Below are 26,477 nucleotides of genomic sequence, written 5' to 3' on the forward strand. Positions count from 1 at the left end.
GTGGGGGAGAAAGTAATGATAGAGGTGGTGGAGAGGGCAATGATGGTGGTGTTGAGGGAGAAGGCAATGATGGAGGTGGTGGAAAGGGCAATGATGGTGGTGTTGAGGGAGAAGGCAATGATGGAGGTGGTGGAAAGGGCAATGATGATGGGGTGGTGGAAGAGAAGGCAATGATAGTTGTGGTGGAAAGGACAATGATGGTGGTGGAAAGGGCAATGATGGGGATGGTAGTGGAGGAGTCAATGGTGGAGGTGGTGGAATTGGCAATGATGGGTATGTGGGGGAGAAAGCAATGATAGAGGTGGTGGAAAGGGCAATGGTGTGGGTGGTGGGGGAGAAGGCAATGATGGAAGTGGTGGAAAGGGCAATGATGAAGGTGGTGGGGGAGAAGGCAATGATGGGGGTGGTGGACGAGAAGGCAATGATAGAGGTGGTAATGAGGACAATGATTTGGTGGAGGGGGAGAACAATGATGGAGGTGGTGGAGAGGGTAATGATGGAGGTGATGGGGAGAGCAGTGATTGGGGTGATGGAGAGGGCAATGATTGGGGTGGTGGAGAGGGCATTGATGGAGAGGGCAATGATGGGGTGGTGGAGAAGGCATTGATGGAGAGGGCAATGATGGAGGTGGGGGAGAGGACAATGATGGGATGCGGGGGGAGGATGACAATGAGGGATGTGGGGGATTGGGACGGGAGGAAGGGGGACTTATAATGGACTTACGAACAGGAGGAGGTGGAGGAAGAAGTTAGATATGGATGTAAAATGAATTGGGTGATGGAGGAGGGTGATAAGCCCCTGATAGCGTCCTCCCCCTTCTCACAATTCATTGTGATGCTATCGGGGACTTAATATTGCGGAGTGGGAGAGGAGGTGATAAGGTGCATAGGACACTTATATAATGAACTGAAAGGTGGGAGAAGACTCTGTCAGGGACTTATAATGAATTGGAAGGTGGCGGAGGATGCTCAGTACCTGGTGACGTCTTCTCCCATCCCAAATTCATTTTGATGCTATCAAGGAGTAAATTCTGCTGCATATCCTAATGTATTGGCAGGAAGTAAGTTGCGTAAAATACAAAATTTTTTTTTCAAGTTTTTGCCATGCTTTTGTTATGAATTTTTCCCCATTAGCTGTTTTGGCACAGCTCCTATACTTAGTCAACTCGCTGATTCCCAGCCTTCTGTTGTGGAGGTGGATGAATTGGAGGTGGGGGTTGGGGCTGTGTTGTCTCAGGCTCAATCCCCTGGTAAATGGCGTCCATGCGCCTTCTTTTCTAAGAAATTTTCTTTGGCTGAAATAAATTATGACGTGGGTAATAGGGAGCTTTTGGCAATTAAATTGGTACTTGAAAAATGGCGACATTGGTTGGAGGGGGCTGTCCATCCTATTACTGTTATCACTGACAATAAGAACTAGTCATATCTTCATTCGGCTAAACATCTCAACCCCTAGGCAAGCTAGATGGTCCTTGTTTTTTACTAAGTCCAATTTTGTGGTCACATTCCATCCAGGGGTCAAAAATTTCAAGGCTGATGCTTTGTCCCGGAGCTTCCATGGTGGTGGTGACCATGAAGACCATGTCCCAATTTTGCAGAAGGGGATAGTCATTTTGGCATTGTACCCTGAGCTGGAGGGTGAGGTATTGGAGGCCCTGGAAGGTTATTTATGCCACCAAATCTGCTCTGCAAAGTAATTGGGGAACATCACGACTCTGTGCTTGCTGGTCATTCAGGTGGTATGGCAACCGTGGACGTCCTTTCTCATCATTTTTGCTGGAGTTGCATCATGGTTTTTTTTTTGCCTTCCTCTGGATCAACATGTTAAGGCATGTTAGGTTAGGCTATGGGTTGAACTAGATGGACTTAAAGTCTTCCTTCAACCTTAATAACTATGTTGCTATGTTACTATGTTGCATCAGCATGTGGTTGAACAAGTACCTGCTTGTAGTATCTGCGCACGTTCTAAAGTATCACATACTCGTCTGTCTGGTACCCTTCTTCCACTACATATTTCTAGTAGACCATGGACACACTTGTCCATGGATTTTATTACTGACCTATCGGTATCTGAGGGCAAGACTGGTTTACAGTACGTGGTTGTAGATAGATTCAATAAAATGGTTAATTTTGTTGCATTACCGACACTTCCGAATGCCAAGACTCTTGCTCAGGAGTTTAAAAATGAGATCCTGAAGCTTCACAGGATTCCCTCTGATGTGGTGTCAAATCTGGGGAACCAGTTTGTTTCCAAGTTCTGGAGGGCTTTCTGTTCTCGACTGGGGGTGCCTCTGTCCTTTTCCTCTGCCTTCCATCTCCAATCGAATGGACAGACCGAGCGCCTTAACCAGAATTTGGAGACCTACCTTAGGTGGTTTGTCTTTGAAAATCAGTAGGATTGGGCATCCTACTTACCGCATGCAGAATTTTCTATCAATAATCACCGTCAAGAATCTTCCAGCAGGTCACCGTTCTTTGGTGCATACGGTTACCATACACAGTTTGGTACCTTTAGTGAGGGAGAGGCTTTGGGAGTTTCGGAAGAGGAACATTTTGCTTTGTCGCTCTCCTCAGTGTGGCGGGGTTTTGAGTCATTTGCTGATTATGGGAGACAGGTACAAACGGATGGCTGACAGAAAACACTTGCCAGGTCTGGACCTGAGTGTGAAAAATTTTCTGTGGTTGTCTACCAGGAATATCAGGTTGAAGCTTCCTTCCTGGAAGTTGGGACCTAGATTTATTGGTCCCTATAAAATAACCGCCGTCATCAATCCAGCAGCTTTTCGTCTTGAGCTACCTCAGGCCCTTAAGATCCACAATGTCTTTCACAGGTCTTTGCTCAAGAAATATGAGGACACTTGAGTCCCCACCCCTACCGCCACCCCTGCCCCAAATAATGGTTGATGGAAACCTAGAGTTCCAGATTTCGAGGATTGTAGAGTCTTATCTCCAACATCGTTCCCTATGATACTTGGTGAACTGGAAGAGGAAAGGATGTGGATCTCGGCATCAGAGGTGAATTCCCCTAGGCTGGTTCATTAATTTCACACTTCTTGTCCCAATAAATCTGGTCCTGAGTGTCTGGAGCCCACTCGTAGAAAGTGGGGTACTGTCACGGGTGTGTCAGAGGCTGCAGACAGTCGCACGGCATCTGGCTGCAAAAGGTCTCTGGCGTTGGCTTTGCAGACTCCTTCCTAATCCTTCTGACTCTTGGACCCAGTGGCAACCTCCCCCCGCCTCTAATTGAGTTACCTGAATTGGGTGCTTATAGACTTCCTGGCTGCTTCTGGGATTTGCCGGTGATATTACCATTTTCTCCTTTCACCTCATCCCTTCATGTTCAACTTAGTCTTCCCACACTGTGCGTGACATTAGAGGACCAATGCCCCGGCTGGAATAATACAGATCTACTCCATTGACCATCGGTGAACCATGGATATGTTTGGGAAAGCCAGGTTGGGACCATCCGGTCACCTGTAACCTAGGGATATGTTTGGAGAATCCAGGTTGGGACCATCCGATCACCTGGCACCATGGAAACGTTTGGGAAACCATGTTGGGACCATCCGGTCACCTTGCCACGTACCTCAACGGACTGCCATCTTTCTAAGCTTTTTGTTACTCCACCTAAGTGTGCCACAGGTGGAGTAATTGGCCCTGGAAGCTCTAAAGTAACAGCTGCTCTTATCCCAGCAAGTCAGTGGAAGGGTGAGACTCTGTAATGTGCACCATCTTGAGTATTGTGCTGGGACCAATCTACATGTTATTGGCCTGTTTGGTAGTTCAATAAAGTATTTCCATACTATTTTACCCTCACCCTGGGTTGTCTGACTAGTGTTACCCACACAATAAAAGGAGAGCGGGCGTGCGGTGGATTGACCCCTGGTCCATGCAGTTTCGGCTAGCATGTTTTCTTTTAAATAAGCTATAAAATGTTCTCCCTCATTCCGAACATTTCCTTAATCTCACTTGTATGGATTACCTCATCTGCCTCTGGCTCCTCTTCGTTACTTTCCTGCAAAACCTCTGTAAGCTGCTGCTGTAGCTCCTTTAAATCCTCCGTTGCCAGTTACTCATTGTGCTTCTCGAAAAGTTTGTTAAAGGCTTCTTCATTTACTTCCATGGACTTTCCATGGGAAACAATCTCGTCCAACACTAACACTTCAGATTTGAAACATTTAAAGTCCCTTTCGGACACAACTTCAAGCCACAGCTTCTTTCAAACAGATTTTAAAGTCCTCCTTGTAACACTCTGTCAGGCAATGTTGATAATTCTGAGGCATGTCTCAATATTGTAGTGATCCTTCCAGAACTCTTGAAGGGTGAGGTTTGTGCTCTCCGTAACCTCAAATCACCGTTGGAACAGGTACCTGGTGCAGAGCTTTTTCAAATCTGAAATCACATGCTGGTCCATGGGCTGCACGATACGGGTGGCGTTGGCTGGAAGGTACAGGACCTTAATAAACTTAAAGTCTTCAAGGATGTCATCTGCAAGGTTTGGTACGGGCACAGGAGCATTGTCAAGGTCAAGAAGGGCTTTTCAGGGGTACTTGTACTAGCTGCCGTAAGGTACTAAACATCGGTCTCCTATTGATTTGAATAGGAGGCAGATGTGCAGTACCAAGCCCCTGCCACTACAAGTAGACAGCCAGCTCCACAAGTAAGTAATTCCAGAAGACTCAAAAATGTTATGTAAATGTATCGGGGTAGAGTGTACATGCGCTGGCCCACCAGCCCCATGCCTCCTGACGAAGCCTTGGGTGAAACGTGTATTGGGGCTGGTGGGCCTGCTCATGTACAGTCTACCCTGATACATTTACATACCATATTTGATGTAAGTATTAAACTTTAAACTATCTTTTAGCTAAAAATTGTTAAGCAATTGTCATGGTTTCCCTTTTTCTTTGACTAGGGGTATTTGGTTAGGGGCCATAATGTTAATAGGCCCTGCTGTAAATATACTTATGAAATAATTATCTGCTAAGTTTATTTACATGAATGCTGGCACAACCTTTTTCAGGAGTGCTCTGTTTGCGTCTTATTTATGTTTGTTCAGTCATATTATTCTTTTAAAAATATTGAAATAAAATGCTATTTTTTATGAGACTTATTTTTTACTCGGTTTTCTCATGTTGGTCTGCTGATTAGCCTAAAGGCCCCGTCTCACATAGCGAGATCGCTAGCGAGATCGCTGCTGAGTCACAAGTTTTGTGACGCAACAGCGACCTCCATAGCGATCTCGCTATGTGTGACACGTACCAGCGATCAGGCCCCTGCTGCGAGATCGCTGGTCGTGTCGGAATGGCCTGGACCTTTTTTTGGTCGTTGAGGTCCCGCTGACATTGCTGAATCGGTGTGTGTGACACCGATCCAGCGATGTCTTCACTGGTAACCAGAGTAAACATCGGGTTACTAAGCGCAGGGCCGCGCTTAGTAACCCGATGTTTACCCTGGTTACCAGCGTAAATGTAAAAAAAAACAAACAATACATACTCGCCTTCTGATGTCCGTCAGGTCCCTTGCCGTCTGCTTCCTGCTCTCACTGACTGCCGGCCGTACAGTGAGAAGTGAGAGCACAGCAGTGACGTCACCGCTGCGCTCTGCTCTCAGTGTACGGCGGCTCAGTCAGTCAGAGCAGGAAGCAGACGGCAAGGGACCTGGACACTGAAAGGCGAGTATGTACTGTTTGTTTTTTTTGGTAACCAGGGTAAACATCGGGTTACTAAGCGCGGCCCTGCGCTTAGTAACCCGATGTTTACCCTGGTTACCCGGGTGCTGCAGGGGGACTTCAGCATCGTTGAAGACAGTTTCAACGATGCCGAACTCGTTCCCCTGATCGTTGGTCGCTGGGGAGAGCGGTCTGTGTGACAGCTCCCCAGCGACCACACAGCGACTTACCAACGATCACGGCCAGGTCATATCGCTGGTCGTGATCGTTGGTAAATCGCTAAGTGAGACGGGGCCTTAAGGGACCTCGGAGAGTGATGCAGCTTCAGACAGCAATTATAGTGCTATCAATAACAGTGAACACGCAGAATTACGGAGATGCTATAAAGAGTTAATATTGTTAAAGTAGCTATTTGTTTATTATGCCAATAATAATTATGTAATTCCTCTGCATTTAATACAAAAAGACTCCAGCCAACAAGAACACCCATGTGCCACCGCCCAGAGTTGCTGCCGTTATCATTTCGTAAACTAATTTCACTCCAGGGACTATTGTTCAGTATTTTGTTTTAAGAAGCATTAATTACGGTGGAAGGAAAAGTTCACACCCTTCCTGCTGTGCGAGAAAGTGCAGAAATGCAGCCGTACATCAGACTGATTCCAGTCTATAGCACCGTACAAGCACGCTGCAGAACATTCGGATGTGCGTATGGCACAAAGGTCCGGGGCTGACAAGGTAAGTGACAAGGGGATGTGTAGAAGGGAGAACTGAGTGATGGCTGAATGACACATTCTAAGCTCTTGTTGATTTCTTGCGTTTGTTGTTGAAATACAAAATTGATGACATTATTTTCTCTACTACAGAATAAAGAACAAGTGTATTCACATCAGAGTGACATGAAAATCCAGAACAACTGAGAACAGAGCGGTTTTGACTTCAGAATACTTGTAGGTGTCAGCACTGATATACATTGAAAGTGTTGTAACGTTTATGCTTGTTTTTAAAGATTTTGATGCTTTTATGCTGTTATGCTTAAAGGGGTTGTTCCATGATAGGTGATAATGTACCGATCAGTGTGGGTCCGACTGCTGGGACCCGCACCTGTCAGCACAATGGGGAAATTACATCTCTGTCTGTGCACTTTTATCCCCATTACAAAATGGAGTGGCAGGTAAGATGCCCAAACACCGCTTCTCTCATTCTCTATGGGGCTGCCGTAGAATGCAATGTGCAGCAGCCCCAAGGAGAATGAATGGAGCAGAGGTCGAGCATATGCACTACTGCACCATTGTAATGGGGATATAAGTGCTGCTCTGACAAATCTACCTACCCACCAGACCCACAGATCAACAAGTTGTCACCTAGCCACAGGATCCCACAGATCAACAAGCTATCACCTATTCACAGAACCCCACAAATCAACAAATTATCACCTATCCACAAGACCCCACAGATCTACAAGCTATCACCTATCCACAGGACCCCACAAATCAACAAATTATCACCTATCCACAAGACCCCACAGATTATCAAGCTATCACCTATCCATAGAACCCCACAAATCAACAAATTATCACCTATCCACAAGACCCCACAGATTATCAAACTATCACCTATCCATAGAACCCTACAAATCAACAAATTATCACCTACACAAAGGACTCCACAGATCAACAAGCTATCACCTATCCACAAGACCCCACAGATTATCAAGCTATCACCTATCCACAAGGCCCCACAGATTATTAAGCTATCACCTAGCCAAGGACCCCACAGATCTACAAGATATCACCTATCCACAGGACCCCACAAATCAACAAGCTATCACCTAGCCACAAGACCCCACAAATCAACAAATTATCACCTATCCACAAGACCCCACAGATTATCAAGCTATCACCTATCCACAGAACCCCACAAATCAACAAATTATCACCTATCCACAAGACCCCACAGATTATCAAGCTATCACCTATCCACAGAACCCAACAAATCAACAAATTATCACCTATCCACAAGACCCCACAGATTATCAAACTATCGCCTATCCATAGAACCCCACAAATCAACAAATTATCACCTATACAAAGGACTCCACAGATCAACAAGCTATCACCTATCCATAAGACCCCACAGATTATCAAGCTATCACCTATCCACAAGGCCCCACAGATTATCAAGCTATCACCTAGCCACAGGATCCCACAGATCTACAAGCTATCACCTAGCCACAAGACCCCACAAATCAACAAATTATCACCTATCCACAAGACCCCACAGATTATCAAGCTATCACCTATCCACAGAACCCCACAAATCAACAAATTATCACCTATCCACAGAACCCCACAAATCAACAAATTATCACCTATACAAAGGACTCCACAGATCAACAAGCTATCACCTATCCACAGGACCCCACAAATCAACAAGCTTTCACCTAGCCACAAGACCCCACAAATCAACAAATTATCACCTATCCACAAGACCCCACAGATTATCAAGCTATCACCTAGCCACAGGACCCCACAGATCTACAAGCTATCACCTATCCACAGGACCCGTACAACAAAGAAGAGAAAAGACTGGACTAATAATGGTATGCACACCAATAAATAATTAAAAATATATAAAGCAAATTTTATTACACCTCAAGAAAGAACAAACATACATTAAAACTATTTAAAAAAGGGTCTAAACATAAGACCTGTGACCAATGCCCCCCCAAAAAAGGTATTACATGTAAATAAAGACAATAAACCAAAATGTAGAATCAAGAATATAACTTGCCCATTCTCGAAATAACTGCAGAATGACCAAAGGAAACTGATGTGATTATATGCAGAAAGCAATATACTATAAAGTGAGGGATTTAGCCGATGATGCACATGAAGGAGTGGACATATATATTGTTTAATCATACCCAGTGTGCACGGCTAAACTCCTATATACATGTAGACCAGAAACCTAGGTCCTGCATATGGACATCCCTATTAAGGTAATGCACCTATACATCAAATAAAAATGTATTCCGGGCATGCTGAAATGATGCCGGTATAAGAAATAACCACCAGATAATTATATCCAAATGGTACACCAATATCACCCAGACATAGGGTGGTGTGAGAAAAAAGTTTATAAATAAGCACTGGAACTAGGAAACCCAGACGATAGGAAATGTCTAATATAGGAAGGAAAAAGCCCAAAATACAATGAATGTAACCATAAAAGATGTCACCAAAGGTATGGGCACAGTAGTTGTAGAAAAGGATTCCATAATCCTGCAAGCTGGGCAAAGGGATGAGTGTATACCTAAAATGAAAAAACCAGTGCCAAATGCTGGGGAAGCCGGCTGACAGCCAGGGTTCCAAGGAGAGGCAAGAAGACAGGAGGTAGGGTAAAGGCCCCACGCGTATCGCTGCTTCAACAGCTTCGTCAGGGGAAGGACCCCACAGATCTGCAAGCTATCACCTATCCACAAGACCCCACAGATTATCAAGCTATCACCTAGCCACAGGACCCCACAGATCTACAAGCTATCACCTATCCACAGAACCCCACAAATCAACGAGCTATCACCTAGCCACAAGACTCCACAAATCAACAAATTATCAACCTATCTACAAGACCCCACAGATCTACAAGTTATCACCTATCCACAGAACCCCACAGATCAACAAATTATCACCTATCCACAGGACCCCACAGATCAACAAATTATCACCTATCCACAGGACCCCACAGATCAACAAATTATCACCTAGCCACAGGACCCCACAGATCAACAAATTATCGCCTATACAAAGGACCCCACAGATCAACAAGCTATCCCCTGTCCAGTGGATAACTTGTATTCACCGGATCATCCCTTTAACACAAATACCTAATTATAAATGTGGCAAGTAGTGAAGCAAAGTTTCCTTTATAACCTGGACTCACTGCTGCAACAAAGCCAAAACCCAAGCCGCAGTAGCGTACAGAAGTTTTAATAGAAGTCAAAGTAAATTGCTACTGTATATAAGCATCTCAACATTTCCATTGACTTCTATGGGAATTGGGGAAAAAAGTAGTTCTATTATTAAGTAAAAGGTTTAACTCTTTTAGCATTGATTGCTTGTGCAACCATATACACTCACCGGCCACTTTATTAGGTACACCATGCTAGTAACGGGTTGGACCCCTTTTGCCTTCAGAACTGCCTCAATTCTTCGTGGCATAGATTCAACAAGGTGCTGGAAGCATTCCTCAGAGATTTTGGTCCATATTGACATGATGGCATCACACAGTTGCCGCAGATTTGTCGGCTGCACATCCCAAAGATGCTCCATACAAGGCAGGATGGATCCATGCTTTCATGTTGTTTACGCCAAATTCTGACCCTACCATCCGAATGTCGCAGCAGAAATCGAGACTCATCAGACCAAGCAACGTTTTTCCAATCTTCTACTGTCCAATTTCGATGAGCTTGTACAAATTGTAGCCTCAGTTTCCTGTTCTTAGCTGAAAGGAGTGGTACCCGGTGTGGTCTTCTGCTGCTGTAGCCCATCTGCCTCAAAGTTCGACGCACTGTGCGTTCAGAGATGCTCTTAGGCCTACCTTGGTTGTAACGGGTGGCGATTTGAGTCACTGTTGCCTTTCTATCAGCTCGAACCAGTCTGCCCATCCTCCTCTGACCTCTGGCATCAACAAGGCATTTCCGCCCACAGAACTGCCGCTCACTGGATTTTTTTTTCTTTTTCGGACCATTCTCTGTAAACCCTAGAGATGGTTGTGCGTGAAAATCCCAGTAGATCAGCAGTTTCTGAAATACTCAGACCAGCCCTTCTGGCACCAACAACCATGCCACGTTCAAAGGCACTCAAATCACCTTTCTTCCCCATACTGATGCTCGGTTTGAACTGCAGGAGATTGTCTTGACCATGTCTACATGCCTAAATGCACTGAGTTGCCGCCATGTGATTGGCTGATTAGAAATTAAGTGTTAACAAGAAGTTGGACAGGTGTACCTAATAAAGTGGCCAGTGAGTGTATATTAGCATTGCACAACTTAGGCTACGTTCACATTTGCGTTGTGCGGTGCAGCGTCGGCGACGCAACGCACAACGCAAATGTAAATGCATGCACAACGCAGCATTTTGTGAGGCATGCGTCCACTTTTGCATGGTTTTTGGAGCAGAAAAAACTGCATCTTGCAGCGTCCTCTGCGCCCTGACGCATGCACCACAGTGACGCATGCGTCACAAAACGCAAGTGCAACGCATGTCCATGCGCCCCCCATGTTAAATATAGGAGCGCATGACGCATGCGTCGCTGCGGCTGCGCCTGACGCAACGCTAATGTGAACGTTACCGTATCTATGAAAATGCAATAAATATGATTTTGAAAATATGCTAATTCAAAAGGATCAGAAGCCATGGAACAAATATGGTAATTGGAGAATGGATATTTGCTGTATTATTATTATAGTTGTATAATTCTAGTGCAGGGCTAATGGACCTATGAAATAGATAACTGATATATGTTACAAACACCACTAGGTCTTCATACTTGGTGCATCCTGTGGTTTACCAGTATAAACCTCAGTCAGTGTCAAATCACTTCATAATGCAAACTGATCTATTTACAGAAACATATCCACATGCACAGGGTGCAAAATAGTACAAATTGAAATTATATTGAAATGCTCCATTAAAGAGCATGGTACTCAAAAGAAAACAGTAGTGAAAATAAGTCACTGATTTGTTTTGTGATCTGTATATTTTCTTTTTTTTAATACATACAGGTGCTTCTCACAAAATTAGAATATCATCAAAAAGTTAATTTATTTCAGTTCTTCAATACAAAAAGTGAAACACATATATTATATAGAGTAATTACAAACAGTGATGTATTTCAAGTGTTTATTTCTGTTAATGTTGATGACTATGGATTACAGCCAATGAAAATCCAAAAGTCATTATCTCAGAAAATTAGAATACTTTATAACACCAGCTTGAAAAATGATTTTAAAATCTGAAATGTTGGCCTACTGAAATGCACTCAATACTTGGTTGGGGCTCCGTTTGCATCTCCAAAAAGCTTGTCGGCAGAGGGAAGCATGAAGTGCTGTAAAATGTCCTGGTAGACAGTTGCGCTGACATTGGTCTTGATAAAACACAGTGGACCTACACCAGCAGATGACATGGCTCCCCAAACCATCACTGATTGTGAAAACTTCACACTAGACCACAAGCAGCTTGGATTGTGTGCCTCTCCAGTCTTCCTCCAGACTCTGGGACTTTGATTTCCAAATGAAATGCAACATTTACTTTCATCTGAATACAGCACTTTGGACCACTGAGCAACAGTCCAGTTCTTTATCTCCTTGGCCCAGGTAAGAAGCTTCTGGCGTTGTCTATTGGTCATGAGTGGCTTGACACAAGGAATGCGACACTTGTAGCCCATGTCCTGGATACGTCTGTGTGTGGTGGCTCTTGAAGCAATGACTCCAGCAGCAGTTCACTCCTTGTGAATCTCCCAAAAAATTTTGAATGGCCTTTTCTTAACAATCCTTTCAAGGCTGCAGTTATCCCGGTTGCTTGTGCACCTTTTTCTACCACACTTTTTCCTTCCACACAACTTTCCATTAATATGCTTGGATATAGCACTCTGTGAACAGCCAGCTTCTTTAGCAATGACTTTTTGTGGCTTACCCTCCTTGTGGAGTGTGTCAGTGACGGCCTTCTGGACATCTGTCAAGTCAGCAGTCTTCCCCATGATCGTGGAGCCTACTGAAACAAACTAAGGGACCTTTCTAAACACTTAGGCTGGGGTCACAATAGACCGTAATACGGACGAGTGCTATGCGATAAAAAATCGCATAGCACTTGGCCCAATGTTAATCTATGGTCCAGCTCCCATCATCCGATATTTTCTCCACCGTATTTCGGATCCGAGGGAACTCGCAGCAGGCTGCGATTGTCAGCGTATCTCGGCCGAGACTCGCCAATGCAAGTCTATGGGTGCGAGAAAAAATCGGATTACACACGGACCATGCGTGTGCATTGCGAGAAATACGCAGCGGTGTTCTATAGAAAAGCCGGTAATTCAATTGCCGGCTTTGCATTTCTCCTTCACAAACCCGACAGGATATGAGACATGGTTTACATACAGTAAACCATCTCATATCCCCCTTTTTTTTGCATATTCCACACTACTAATGTTAGTAGTGTGTATGTGCAAAATTTCAGCGCTGTAGCTGCTAAAATAAAGGGTTAAATGGCGGTAAAAATTGGCGTGGGCTCCCGCGCAATTTTCTCCGCCAGAATGGTAAAGCCAGTGACTGAGGGCAGATATTAATAGCCAGGAGAGGGTCCATGGTTATTGGCCCCCCCCGTGGCTAAAAACATCTGCCCCCAGCCACCCCAGAAAAGGCACATCTGGAAGATGCGCCTATTCTGGCACTTGGCCTCTCTCTTCCCACTCCCTGTAGTAGTGGGATATGGGGTAATGAAGGGTTAATGCCACCTTGCTATTGTAAGGTGACATTAAGCCAGATTAATAATGGAGAGGTGTCAATGATGACACCTATCCATTATTAATCCAATTGTCTGAAAGGGTTAAAAAACACACACACACATTATTAAAAATTATTTTAATGAAATAAACACACAGGTTGTTTTAGTATTTTATTGTTCTCTCAATCCAGCTGCAGACCCTCGCTTGGAAAAATAATTAACCCACAAGATACATACCTTCTGCTGACCTGTCACATCCCACGAGGTAATCCATCTGAAGGGGTTAAAATTATTTACAAGCAGGAGCCCTGCAAAAGCAGCTGTGCTCGTGCTTGTAATTCCCCGGCGAATGAAGGAAATGTAGGTAATTGACCTACATTTCCTTCAGTCGCGGTGATGCGCCCCTGCTAGGTCATATGAGGACATCCACCAGGGGGCGCATCACCGCGACTGAAGGAAATGTAGGTCAATGACCTACATTTCCTTCATTCGCCGGGGAATTACAAGCACGAGCACAGCTGCTTTTGCAGGGCTCCTGCTTGTAAATAATTTTAACCCCTTCAGATGGATTACCTCGTGGGACGTGACGGGTCAGCAGAAGGTATGTATCTTGTGGGTTAATTATTTTGCCAAGCGAAGGTCTGCAGCTGGATTGAGAGAACAATAAAATACTAAAACAACCTGTGTGTTTATTTCATTAAAATAATTTTTAATAATGTGTGTGTGTTTTTTAACCCTTTCAGACAATTGGATTAATAATGGATAGGTGTCATCATTGACGCCTCTCCATTACTAATCTGGCTTAATGTCACCTTACAATAGCAAGGTGGCATTAACCCTTCATTACCCCATATCCCACTGCTACAGGGAGTGGGAAGAGAGTGGCCAAGTGCCAGAATAGGCGCATCTTCCAGATGTGCCTTTTCTGGGGTGGCTGGGGGCAGATGTTTTTAGCCACGGGGGGGCCAATAACCATGGACCCTCTCCTGGCTATTAATATCTGCCGTCAGTCACTGGCTTTACCACTCTTGCGGAGAAAATTGCGCGGGAGCTCACGCCAATTTTTGCCGCCAATTAACCCTTTATTTTAGCAGCTACAGCACTGAAATTTTGCACATACACACTACTAACATTAGTAGTGTGGAATATGCAAAAAAAAGGGGGATATGAGATGGTTTACTGTATGTAAACCATGTCTCATATCATGTCGGGTTTGTGAAGGAGAAATGAGAAGCCGGCAATTGAATTACCGGCTTTTCATAGATATCGCGCTGAATGAAATATAAATACAGAATATATATATATGTGTCTCAATGACATATCTATATATATATATATATATATATATATATATATATATATATATATATATATATATATATATATATATATATATACTGTATATATGTTTTCCCGAACATTTGAGCACATAAATCCATTAGATGTCGGTTTTGCAAGCCTGCGAGAAAATCTCGGCATACGGATGCCATACGGATGTCACACGGATGTCACACGGATCATTTGATGCGAGGAAATCGCATCCTCGCACTGCACACGGATCACTGTTTTTGAAACATTTGTGCGATTCTCGACCGTGAAAAACGGACCGTTTTTTTAATACGTTAAGTGTGTCCCCGGCCTTAAGAAGTGTCTAGAGGTGTTTTTTGTTAAATTTTACAATTTACTGCGATAGTGACTTTTGGGTTTTCACTGGCTGTAAGCTACCATAATCATCAATATTAACAGAAATAAACACTTGAAATAGATCACTCTGTTTGTAATGACTCTATATAATATATGAGTTTCACTTTTTGTATTGAAGAACTGAAATACATTAACTTTTTGATGATATTCTAATTTGTGAGAAGCATCTGTATATATGCCTACAGGTTCGGACTAGCCTATAGGGAAAAAGGTGAATCCCCAGTGGGTCCATGTGAAGTAGTGGGTGACCCACACAGCTTGAACATTGTTAATACACTTGATTCACAATTTACAGGCAAAGGGAGCATCTAATCATTTATTCAAACCATGATTCCAGCAACATGTAACAATGTAATTTTTATAAAATCACTGTATACTATAACATACATACTCGTAGCATTCTGCTTTGAGGGATCACTGGCATCTGTTGATGTCTTTGCAAACAATGTAATGATAACTGATACATTTCTTTGTTCCCAGTGATAAGAGCTGAGCATGGGGATGGCTGCTCCTGGTATATAGAACCCCAACATTAGCATTGTTCCAGGATAGCCACAATCTGGATATATAAAACGTATATAACACTTCAATGTTTTGCTTCTCGCTTGTTCCATGAAGAAATATTTTCGGTCATTTCCTAACCGGTAACATGCTATGCTAATATATAGTACTGTAATATTACAAGAAAAGTAAGAGATGTTAATTTGTCAGGATGCATGATGTTATGCAATCGTATTAGGAAGTAGTTCACGAGAACTATCGATATATGTACTGATAATTTCATTATAGCTGTATGCCAGCTCCAGCTCAGCAATGTATTACTCTAGCTGATTCCATTGCTGCTTCCATTACTCTGGCATAATTAATCCTAATGATAAGTGCTTACAGTTATCTATTTTCTTACAATATGCACCTTTTTATCTGTAGTTTTTTTGTATCTTTTGTGTTCCCTGACATCTACCGTTCTCCATCCTTTCAATCTCGCTGCACTCTCTTTTCTTCTTTACAAATTATCCATAGTCTGTTTTCCTTCGTCCGCCCTCCCTGTAACATCTGATGCTCTCCTGTCCTTCCTGTTGAAGGATACAATAGGGTTTTGTCATGGTAACCAGAGCGTTCCCAGTTAGCAGCTTCACTCCCTCCCTCCTTCGCCCTGCCTCTCCCTCCCCCTCTCTCAGGCCTTATCTCCCTGCAGTTTGCCAAGGCTAGCTAGGATCTGTAGGGTGATCCAGGGATGGGCAGCGGGAACGGCATCCCTTGGCTCCTGCGCATGGCTCTGGATTTCTTGGCTTGGCTCATGTAGATGCTACTCCATCATCACCAGGATGAACGTTGCGCTTCAGAATCTCAGCAACAGCGTGAGTGCCAAGGGAGATCTATATACATTGGCTGCACACTAATTTATTTCTGATCATCCATATACATTGACGTACAAAAGGAGGTGCATACAAGCCGATGTGTAACACGAACTGATGTAGGCGTGGATGTATGCATAATGTATGTAATAATATCTTTCCTTTTATGTTCACATTAAAATACACACATATCCTACACATATAGATTGCTAAGATTATCGATGTCTCTTATCTAGGTCATGCCATTCTTATGATCTTTTTTTAAAAGACGGTTACCTGTATCGCACCTCCGCTATATAGTCTTCTTGTGATAGTAGTGTCTTCACAGGCCCAGTACCATTTCTTCTACCTGAATTATGAGCATTCGCACAATAGTTCATAAAGTTTCTAACATTCCACCCATTCTTTTATTTTATCCCATCCTGACTCACTTTCGTTATGTTTTGTAAATATTTTATTAATCTCTTAATTTTAGGTACAAATATATATCCATTTATATACCGTATAGTCCTAATCTTTAATAACACACACCTGTAAAATACTAACAAGTAAAAAGGAAAATATAGCATTTCAGTGTTTCACATTTAGATATGATTACCTTCATGGATATCCTTGTCAGTAGTTGATGATGCATGTAGTATCTGTGTTAGCCAATGTGGTACACTAGGAATCACTAAAAACCATAGCTCTGATTAGAACAAGCTTTTTTCCTGTGCTAACAGTTTTACATCCATGTTTCTCATTCCCCCCTGACTAAGCGAGGTGAAACATGCGTTGGGGTGTTTCACTACCACAGGGTCTGTATAGATATTCTGACTACTATGTTATACTTCTGATTGTTTTGCTACCATTAACCTGACTGTCTTCAGTGCTAGATTACTTGTGTATACTGTTTAGTATCTGGTAAGAAGGGGTTCACTATTTACATTATATAGCATTTGGCCGGTTATTTATATTTGTAAATATTACCCTTCTAGTTTTCATAGTTACTCATTCTAATGCTGGTGTATGCACATAATATATTACCTGGTGGCCAGAAGTAATTTGCAATGTCATTTAATGTTTTACACATTTACCATTTACTGTATCTTATGCAACCCTTTCATGGCTTCCTTTGTGTAATTCAATTTTATGTAATATTATTATTATTAACTAATTAAAATAATTACAATTTGTATATACTGTTATTGTCCGAATTGTTTTTTGGTTTAGAATAATATTTCTGAGTGAGACATGGCCACCAGTGGCTAGCCTATAGATGCTTGGATATTTATGTTGTCAGAGAATACAGTGAGTATATCAGTCTTATGTGTTTCCTCAATTGTTTCACCACTTTATAAATGTTTTCATTAACTGTTTTTCAACACCTGGTCTTAAAGTGTTATTCCTATCTTCATAGATAGATACTGTCAGATAGTGATTGTAATTAAAAGCATTCTTGCAATTTACTACTTATTAAAATTTTCAACTGTTCTTTAGATATTAGCACTTTTTTATTGTTTACAGCTAATTGCCTTGGAGACTGATCACTGCTGATCGACATCAGAACAGGCGCAGCCCGTGCAAGCTCTTGTTTATTGAGCTTTGTAAGCACTGTTTTGAAGGGCTGGAGAATGCTGTTACCTCCTAATCCCGGCCAGCTTCAGTACAGTGCTTACAAGCTAGACAGCAGTTGTGGTCGGTCTCCTTGACAACGGTCTGTAAACAAAAGGATTAATATCTCAAAAATGGCTGCAAATTTTAATAAGCAAAAAAAAATCTTGCTTTTACAAAAACTGTCTGACAATGATGACATGTCTAGTGGACGGTGGTACTTGACAAGCGGTCTAGTCATCTTTGATAGCATAACCCAGTAGAAGTTGTATGTTGTTACTTAGACACCATGGATGAAATATGACATTCATTCCCATTTGTCCACTTTCTCTGTCCTTGAACAGCTTCAAGGTTTTATAACAGAAGTCCACATTAAAAGTGCACTAGAAAAATAGTACAAGTGATATACCGTATGTTCTCTGGCTTTGTGCTATTTTTGATCTTTTTCTATGATAGGTATAAAAAATACATAGATAAAAGTGACATGGTTGAATGACTGACAATGATTGGGCCAAAACTATTACAATAACCAGTGGCCATGTGAGTTTGGTATATTATGTGTCGTGGCATATATTTTATTTAGACTGTACAATTTTCATAAACATCCATTTTGTTTTCTATGTACAGTGTTATTTTGTCCAGTCCTCCTTAAAGGGAATCTGTCAGGACAATATGACTGTTCAAACCAAGCACAGACGCTCAATTCTCCCTTTGTGTGGCTGAGCATTCAGTGAACCGTCCCATCTACTTGTTTTCCTCCTCCCTCCGTCCCACACTTAATTGATTGACAGCTCTGGCTTATACTAAGAAAATCCTGAAAACATGACCTGTTGGTGGCTCATGAGGACTGGAGTCGTGGAACACTGCCCTAGGCTATCATGAGTCAGTCCCATAATGTCATCTTGAGCTATAAAAAAAATGTCTAAGGCTACGTTCACATTTGCGTTGCGTCGGGCGCAGCCGCGGCGACGCATGTGTCATGCGCCCCTATATTTAACATGGGGGGCGCATGGTCATGCGTTGTGTTGCGTTTTGTGACGCATGCGTTTTTTTGGCGCAAGCGTCAGGGCGCAGACGACGCAGCAAGTTGCATTTTTTGTGCGGCAAAAAACATGCCAAAAAAGGACGCATGCGTCACAAAACAATGCGTTTTGCATGCGTTTTGCATGCGTTGTGCGTTGCGTCGCCGATGCGTCGCCGACGCAACGCCCAACAACGCAAATGTGAACGTAGCCTAACGCAGATGTAAGCACAGCCTATCCAAAAATGTCTCTTTTTTAGTTTTTAAATGTATTGTTTGCATTCACAATTCATTTACAAGTTGGTATAGTTTACAAATAGCTAAAAAATGTTTGCCTCTTCCAGATGTCTGACTACAAACGCGCCACTTTTCATGATGAAGATACTCCCGACCCTGCAGGGGAGACAGCTCCATCCCCTGATACTGTAGAGGTAAGAGACAGCCTGTACAACACTTGATTTTCCTGTTTATATATTACATCATGTATACAATTATACATTTACACAAGACTGAATATGTATCTGTATGCATTTTGCATCTGGAAGAACAAAACAAGTCATATTCTACAGTGTAGCTCCACTAGGATATACCATCATCATTTGACTATTGTGAAGGGTCTGCACACCAGAGCCTGGGTGACCAGCAGGATAAAAGTCCCCTAAATTGCTTATAAAGCTCTAGCATCTTATGGTGTCCATATAGTTCTGCATCTCAGTCTTATCTATGGGACTATGCACAGCCACATCAATATGTATGGCTCTCTGCTGGTGTAAACAAGGGAACGTAGTGCTCACATCTGACCACTACTCTTCTTGATAGGTGGCAGACATGTGCCTCAATTATAGCCATTATACAGTATAATATTTTCCATTTAAAAATCTGAGGGAACAGAATATCCAGTTCACACATGATGCACATCCAGAGTTCCATGTAAACCTTTCCTGGCTTCCCATGCAAACTGGATCCTTAGGGGCGTGTTTGACAGCAAGGTGTCGACAGATGCCAGGCATTAACCTGGAAAAGCGAGACTGTCTATAGAGACAGGTAATCCACAATTACATGGCCAGACACAAATCAATGCATTGTTAAACAGAAAAAATAGAAGCCAGAGAATCCGGTCGTCTAATGCTTTCCGCGATCTACAGGCATTGAGGGATGTGATTAGATTAAACTTATTGAACCACATGTAGGACCTTGACAGTATTGTCACGTGCTCTGTGGGTTGGGATGAAGTAAACGCAATTTGCAAGAGCAATCTATCTGTAACATTCTAAACCGTAAGATGACATTGAGCAGCAAGACTCTGCTTTTAGTCCCAGTATGAACATTTTTACACTTGTCAAGTAATATCTTTGCAAAATGGATTATAGTATGTTGAACGTGATGTTTGTTCCATTTACCGAGAAGTTATCAATCAGTATTAAAGGAATTAAAATTCTTCTTTAATATACATAATTATTCTAAACTGAAGGTGCAGGTTGGTTTAATCATTCGTACTTTGTGTCACTCAATTTAGAAAAACCACTTCAATTTCCATAATTGACTGACTATCTTATATGTAGACTTACTGCTTCAATGAAACTTGTGATGACCACTTTCTTCAGTGGTGTAGACCCAATCAAAGAAAAACCTTTCCTTTTTATACTTCCCATTTGCTCTACTGGCGAATTGTATTTGGTTTATGATCAGCACAAAATTTATATCAGGAGTTAGAGCACAATGCGTGTAGTCTTCAGCCACAACTACGATTCTCAAAAAAGAAAACCCTGACATTTTAAATTCAGTAGTACACTTTTTTGATTTTTGATAGCAAAGACTGCAATATCCCCATTCTGGTGTGACATTGTCACTGGCACAATGTATGAAGGGAGATATGTGTCACTGTGCTTATTAGCGTCAGTGATGTAAAACCAAAATAGTTTTCCTCCAGCACGCTATGTGTTGAGAGGGTAAAGTTATGTTATGGGCTGGTTTTAGTGGACCTTCATAGAGTGCATGGGAGGAGGTCCACCGTATCTCCCCCTGCAGAGTCCTGATGGGACCTGTGAGATGTCAAGGTCATGTGATCATCACATGGGGTATTACATACCTGGCCATGAGAGACAGTGGGGGTGGTGTGTTGGGAGAGGTGGAACTCACACGTACTGTAGCTCCCAGAGGAGCTAAGGACACTGCGTGTGTTGCCTGCAGTGAAGCCTGCAGGGCAAGGCAGGGCTGGACTGTCCATCGGGCACTTCTGGCAAATGCCAGAAGGGTCGGTGCCAGTAGTGGGCCACTGGATGCCGACTCACCCCCCCCCCACCAGCGCCGCCGCATTCAACAATACCGGCGTCTATGACGCTTGTACAGTTGAATGCAATGATAGAGGAGAGAGCTTCTGCTGACGCCCCCTCTCCCATCATTCCCCGCTCTGCCTCTGACACTGCGGGTGCGTGCGCACTCACCACGTGCCAGGCAGTGCAGCGGCAGCTGCCGAGACAGGACCAGGGAGCAACGCGGGCACGTGGGCTGTGCTGTATACTGCTACGTGGGTTGTGCCGTATACTGCTACGTGGGCTGTGCCGTATACTGCTACGTGGGCTGTGCTATATACTGCTACGTGGGCGTGCTGTATACTGTTACGTGGGCATACTGCTACGTGGGCTGTGCTGTATACAGCTACGTGGGCTGTGCTGTATACTGCTACGTGGGCTGTGCTATATACTGCTACGTGGGCGTGCTGTATACTGCTACGTGGGCATACTGCTACGTGGGCTGTTCTGTATACAGCTATGTGGGCTGTGCTGTATACTGCTATGTGGGCTGTGCTGTATACTGCTACGTGGGCTGTGCTGTATACTGCTACATGGGCTGTGCTGTATACTGCTATGTGGGCTGTGCTGTATACTGCTACGTGGGCTGTGCTGTATACTGCTACGTGGGCTGTGCTGTACACTGCTATGTGGGCTGTGCTGTATACTGCTACAAGGGCTGTGCTGTATACTGCTACGTGGGCTGTGCTGTATACTACTGTGTGAGCTGTGCTGTATACTACTGTGTGGGCTGTGCTGTATACTACTATGTGGGCTGTGTTATCTGCTATGTAGGTTGTGCTATATACTATGCGGGTTGTGCTATACACTATGCGGGCTTTGCTATATACTATGGGGGTATATTCTATTCTATGGGGAGGCCGTGTTATATACTATGTGGCTGTGTTATATACTATTGTGGGGGTATATTATATTCTATGGGGGAGGCTGTGTTATATACTATGGGGGGTATATTATATTCTATGGGGAGGCTGTGTTATATACTATGGGGGGGCTGCATTATATTCTATGGGGCCTACATTATATATTATGGGGAGGTGGGCTGTATGATATTCTATGGGGGCTGTATTAGATTTTATGAGGGATGATTGCATCATACTCTTTGATGGGGCTGCATTATATTCTGTGGGGAGGTGGGCTGTATTATATTCTATTCGGGACTACTGTTGTGTATCCGCTTTTTGGGCTCCCCTGGTGGTTGCTGGTGGTACTGGTGACTTGTTTGCACTTTGCTGCTTCTGTTCACCTGCTTCCATCAGCGTTTGGGAGTTTCCTATTTAGCCTTGCTCTCCAGTCATTTCCTTGCCGGTCAACATTGTAACCAGAGCCTTCGGTTGCATGTTCCTGCTACTAGTCTGCTGATCAGCTAAGTGGACTCTTGTCCTTTTGTTTTGTATCTTTAGTCCAGTTTGCAGTTTTTGTAATTCTCTGTAGCTGGAAGCTCTTGCGGACTGAAATTGCCACTCCTGTGTCATGAGTTGACACAGGAGTCTTAAAGTAATTTCAGGATGGTTTTTTGAAAGGGTTTTCAGTTGACCGTGAAGTCCTCTTTTGTATCCTTCTGCTATCTAGTAAGTGGACCTCTCTTTGCTAAATCTACTTTCATACTGTGTATGTCTTTTCCTCTTATTTCACCGTTATTACATGTGGGGGGCTGCTGTCATCTTTTGGGGTATTTCCCTAGAGGTAAGCCAGGTCTGTTTCTTCCTCTACCAGGCTTAGTTAGTCCTCCGGCTGGCGCGTGGCATTTAGGAAGCCGTAGGTATGCTCCCTGGCTACTATTAGTTGTGTGGTAGATTTAGCTCACGGTCAACTCGAGTTTCCATCACCCGAGAGCTCGTTCGTTATTTATATGTTTCTTACGTTCCCTTGCCATTGGGAACCATGACAGACTACATTATATTCTATGGGGGGCTGTATTATATTTATATTCTTTGAGGGGTGATTGCATCATACTCTATGAGGGGGCTGCATTAAACTATGAGGGGGCTGCATTATATTCTTTGGGGTGGCTGCATTATACTCTGGGGTGGCTGCATTATATTCTGTAGGGTGGTGGCTGCATTATACTATATGTGGGCTGCATTATACTGTATCAAGGACTATGGGAGTACGTTATACTATATGAAGAACTATGGGGTGCATTATACTATAGTATACTATACTATGGGAAATGAATTGTAATACATGAATGACTATGGCAGTGCATTATACTATATGGAGCACTGTGAGGAGTGTATTATGCTATATGGAGAACTGAACAGTGTATTTTAATATATGGAGGACTATAAGGAGTGTATTATACTATATGGAGGACTGTGGTGCACATTATAATATATGGAGGTCTATGGGGTGTATTTAACTAAACAAGTAAAATGCAGCATATTCAGATTGTTTTTGCTGGAACAAAAATCATTGTTCTGAGCAGCACATCGCCGGTGTAAACTGTAGATCTGCTGCTGATAACATGATACTGTATGGTGATCTGTTAGTGATCTATTAGTGATCGTTCTGTCCCATCATTATTCCTCAGTTGGTAGAAAGAGGCTGGGAAACAAGCGTTGAACAACTTCAGCATTATCGATCAAACTCATTTAGCGGCCTGAACTCAGCGCTTGTAAATACAACCGAAATGCTTTTTTGTGTTGTGCAATATGTTAGCATTTGGGGCCCCATTTTAAACTTTGCCTAGGGCCCCACTTTGCCTAAAACCGGCCCTGCCTACAAGTGTACAAAGATATTATACAGTCACCATGTGACAAGTGGGCCTGTGTAACTTCAAATGCCAGGGCTGAATTTTAGTCCCAGTCCGGCCCTGGGGCAAGGACTCTGCATTACCTTTTGTTTTACCGTTATGCCAGAAAAGCTCTGTATATTTTTCCTGAACCCTGCTTAAGTTTATGCTGTCCATAGTAAACTAGCAGGTGAACTACTACCAGTACAGTTCCTGTGTGCACCTAGTGAAGCAGCTAGGTGACTCAACCCCTCACACATGGTGTTTTGAGTGTGGGCAGCATTCCAGGAACACGCAGAGAAACTGAGGACAACTGCATGTCCTGAGTGATATCCGCCATTCAGAGCGAGATGTCCGGCAGCATGGGGGAACTTGTGAAACATCTCGTTCAGGTACAGCAGCAACACCAGCTCGCCAGTCAACAACAGAATTTGGCACAACAGGAGATGAGTAAGCTGTTAGCACAGCAGCTGCAGCAGTGACAGCAGCAGGAGGCGCTAACACGGAAAATGGAGCTCCTCGCAGAGGCGATTCGTGTAAGGGCGGCGGTCTCCTCTCCGTCTCCAGGTGATGTGTACGTCCGGAAAACGGTAAGATGATCCATACAGAAAATGACCCCGGGGGATGATGTCAAAGCCTTTTTGACTGTGTTAGAGCAGGTAGCGGAGGGTGAGAGGCTACCGCCAAGCAATGAGCAGAGATGAAGGAGTTTCCCCTATGCGTCCTCGCTGGAGAGGAGGACGAGATGGTAACAGAGGAGCCCAGCTTCCCTAACTTCGAGGTGCCGGAAGAGAACTTTGGGACTGCTCAACTTCAGGACCTTACATTAAATGGGGCATTTGAGAATGTGACTGTATGTAATGGGGTTGCTCAAGAGCTGGGGGCTGACACCAGGGTCCCTCATTTTGCAGTACATGTCGAGTTGTTGTATCGGGTGACCAAACTGAGGGGAGGAGAGATAGTGGAGCAGTTGTTAGTTCCAGGACCCTACTGGCAGAGGGATTTAGACATGGCTCACTCGCATGTTTTGGCTGGACATCTGGGTGAGAAAACTCAGGAGAGAATGTTACAGAGGTTCTATTGGCCAGGGAGTTCCCTTACCTGTGATAGAAATTCCCTTTGAGAGGATTGCTATGGACCTGATAGGTCCCCTCGTTAAATCAGCACGCGACCATCTGTACATCTTAGTGGTCATAGACTACGCGACCCAGTACCCATAAGCAGTGCCATTGAGGAACGCTTCAGCTAAGAGTATCGCCCGGGAGCTTGTCCATATCTTTGCCAGGACCAGTTTGCCCAAGGAGATTTTAACGGAACAGGGGGCCCCGTTTATGAGCAAAGTGATGTGGGAACTGTATAGAGTCATCCAGATTGCCCAGCTGCAAACCTCCGTTTTTCACCCACAGACCGATGGGTTGGTGGAGCGCTCCAACAAGACCTTGGAGGCCATGCTCAAGTGGGTCATTGAGAAGGACGGTCGGGACTGGGACTATCAGAGAAGTCGCACAGGCCTCCAAAGGCTTCTCACCATTTGAGCTCCTGTAAGGCCGACTTCCACGAGGGCTGCTGGACATCACCAAGGAAACCTGGGAAGCCGAGGTCACACTGCACCGGAGTGTCTTTGAACATGTTACCCAGCTGCAAGACAGGATTGCACACCTAATGCCTATCATAAATGAACATCTTCTCCAGGCACAGGATGCCCAAGCGAAGGTATACAACCGATCAGCAAGGCTAAGGCAATTCCAGCCGGGGAACCTTGTGCTAGTACTTATTCCTACGGTGGAGAGCAAATTCTTGGTGAAGTGGCAAGGCCCTTATGAGATTGTGCAAAATCTCAGGGATGCGAATTATAATGTACACCAGCCCGGTCGCAGGAAGCCGCACCAGGTATACCATGTAAACCTACTCAAACCATGGCGGGACCGTGAACCGCTGGCAGCTCCATGCTGGAGGCCCGTCCCAAAGCCAAAGTCGAAGAGGTTGTGATTCCTGAGATGCTAACGCCGACTCAGAAGCAACAATGTCGAGAACTGCTGCAGCAGAACTGTGAGATATTCTCAGAGTAACCAGGGCGCACACAGGTAGTGGAACACGACGTGCTAACAGAGCCGCATGTAAGGGTAAACCTCAAACCCTACAGAATCCCCGAAGCACGCGGGGAGATAATCTCCAAGGAGGTGAAGAGAATGCTGGACCTCGGAGGAATCAAGAAGTGGCTGGTCAAGTCCCATCATCCTTGTACTGAGGCCCATGGTGAGTGGATGTTTTGTAACGATTACCGCAAGCTCAATGAGGTGTCCCATTTTGACACGTACCTGATTTCCCCAAGTGGATGAACTCATTGAACGACTGGGGCCCGCAAGGTACATCACCACTCTTGACCTGACGAAGGGGTACTGACATATCCCTATGTTCCAGAGCGCCAAGGAGAAAACAGCCGTCTCGACGCCGGATGTGTATTTTCAGTACACGAGAATGCCCTTCGGAGTGTGGGGAGCCCCAGCTACCTTCCAGAGGGCAATGGATTGAATCCTGGCTCCATACAAGAATTATGCTGCAGCCTACTTGGATGACATTGTCATTTTCAGCCCT

General features: G+C 43.9%; 1 protein-coding gene across 1 annotated transcript in view; it reads left to right on the forward strand.

The window, feature by feature from the left end:
• Positions 1-16,033: 16,033 nt before the first annotated feature.
• Positions 16,034-26,477, forward strand: part of ECE2 (endothelin converting enzyme 2) — a 167,827-nt gene continuing 157,383 nt past the window's right edge. The window contains exons 1-2 of the mRNA XM_077290116.1: positions 16,034-16,225; positions 19,181-19,267. Of these exons, the coding sequence (XP_077146231.1) occupies positions 16,193-16,225; positions 19,181-19,267 (120 nt within the window). The 5' untranslated portion in view covers positions 16,034-16,192. The remainder of the gene's footprint in view (positions 16,226-19,180; positions 19,268-26,477) is intronic.

This window comes from Ranitomeya variabilis, chromosome 2 (assembly GCF_051348905.1).
Source record: "Ranitomeya variabilis isolate aRanVar5 chromosome 2, aRanVar5.hap1, whole genome shotgun sequence".
Classification (NCBI taxonomy): domain Eukaryota; kingdom Metazoa; phylum Chordata; class Amphibia; order Anura; family Dendrobatidae; genus Ranitomeya; species Ranitomeya variabilis.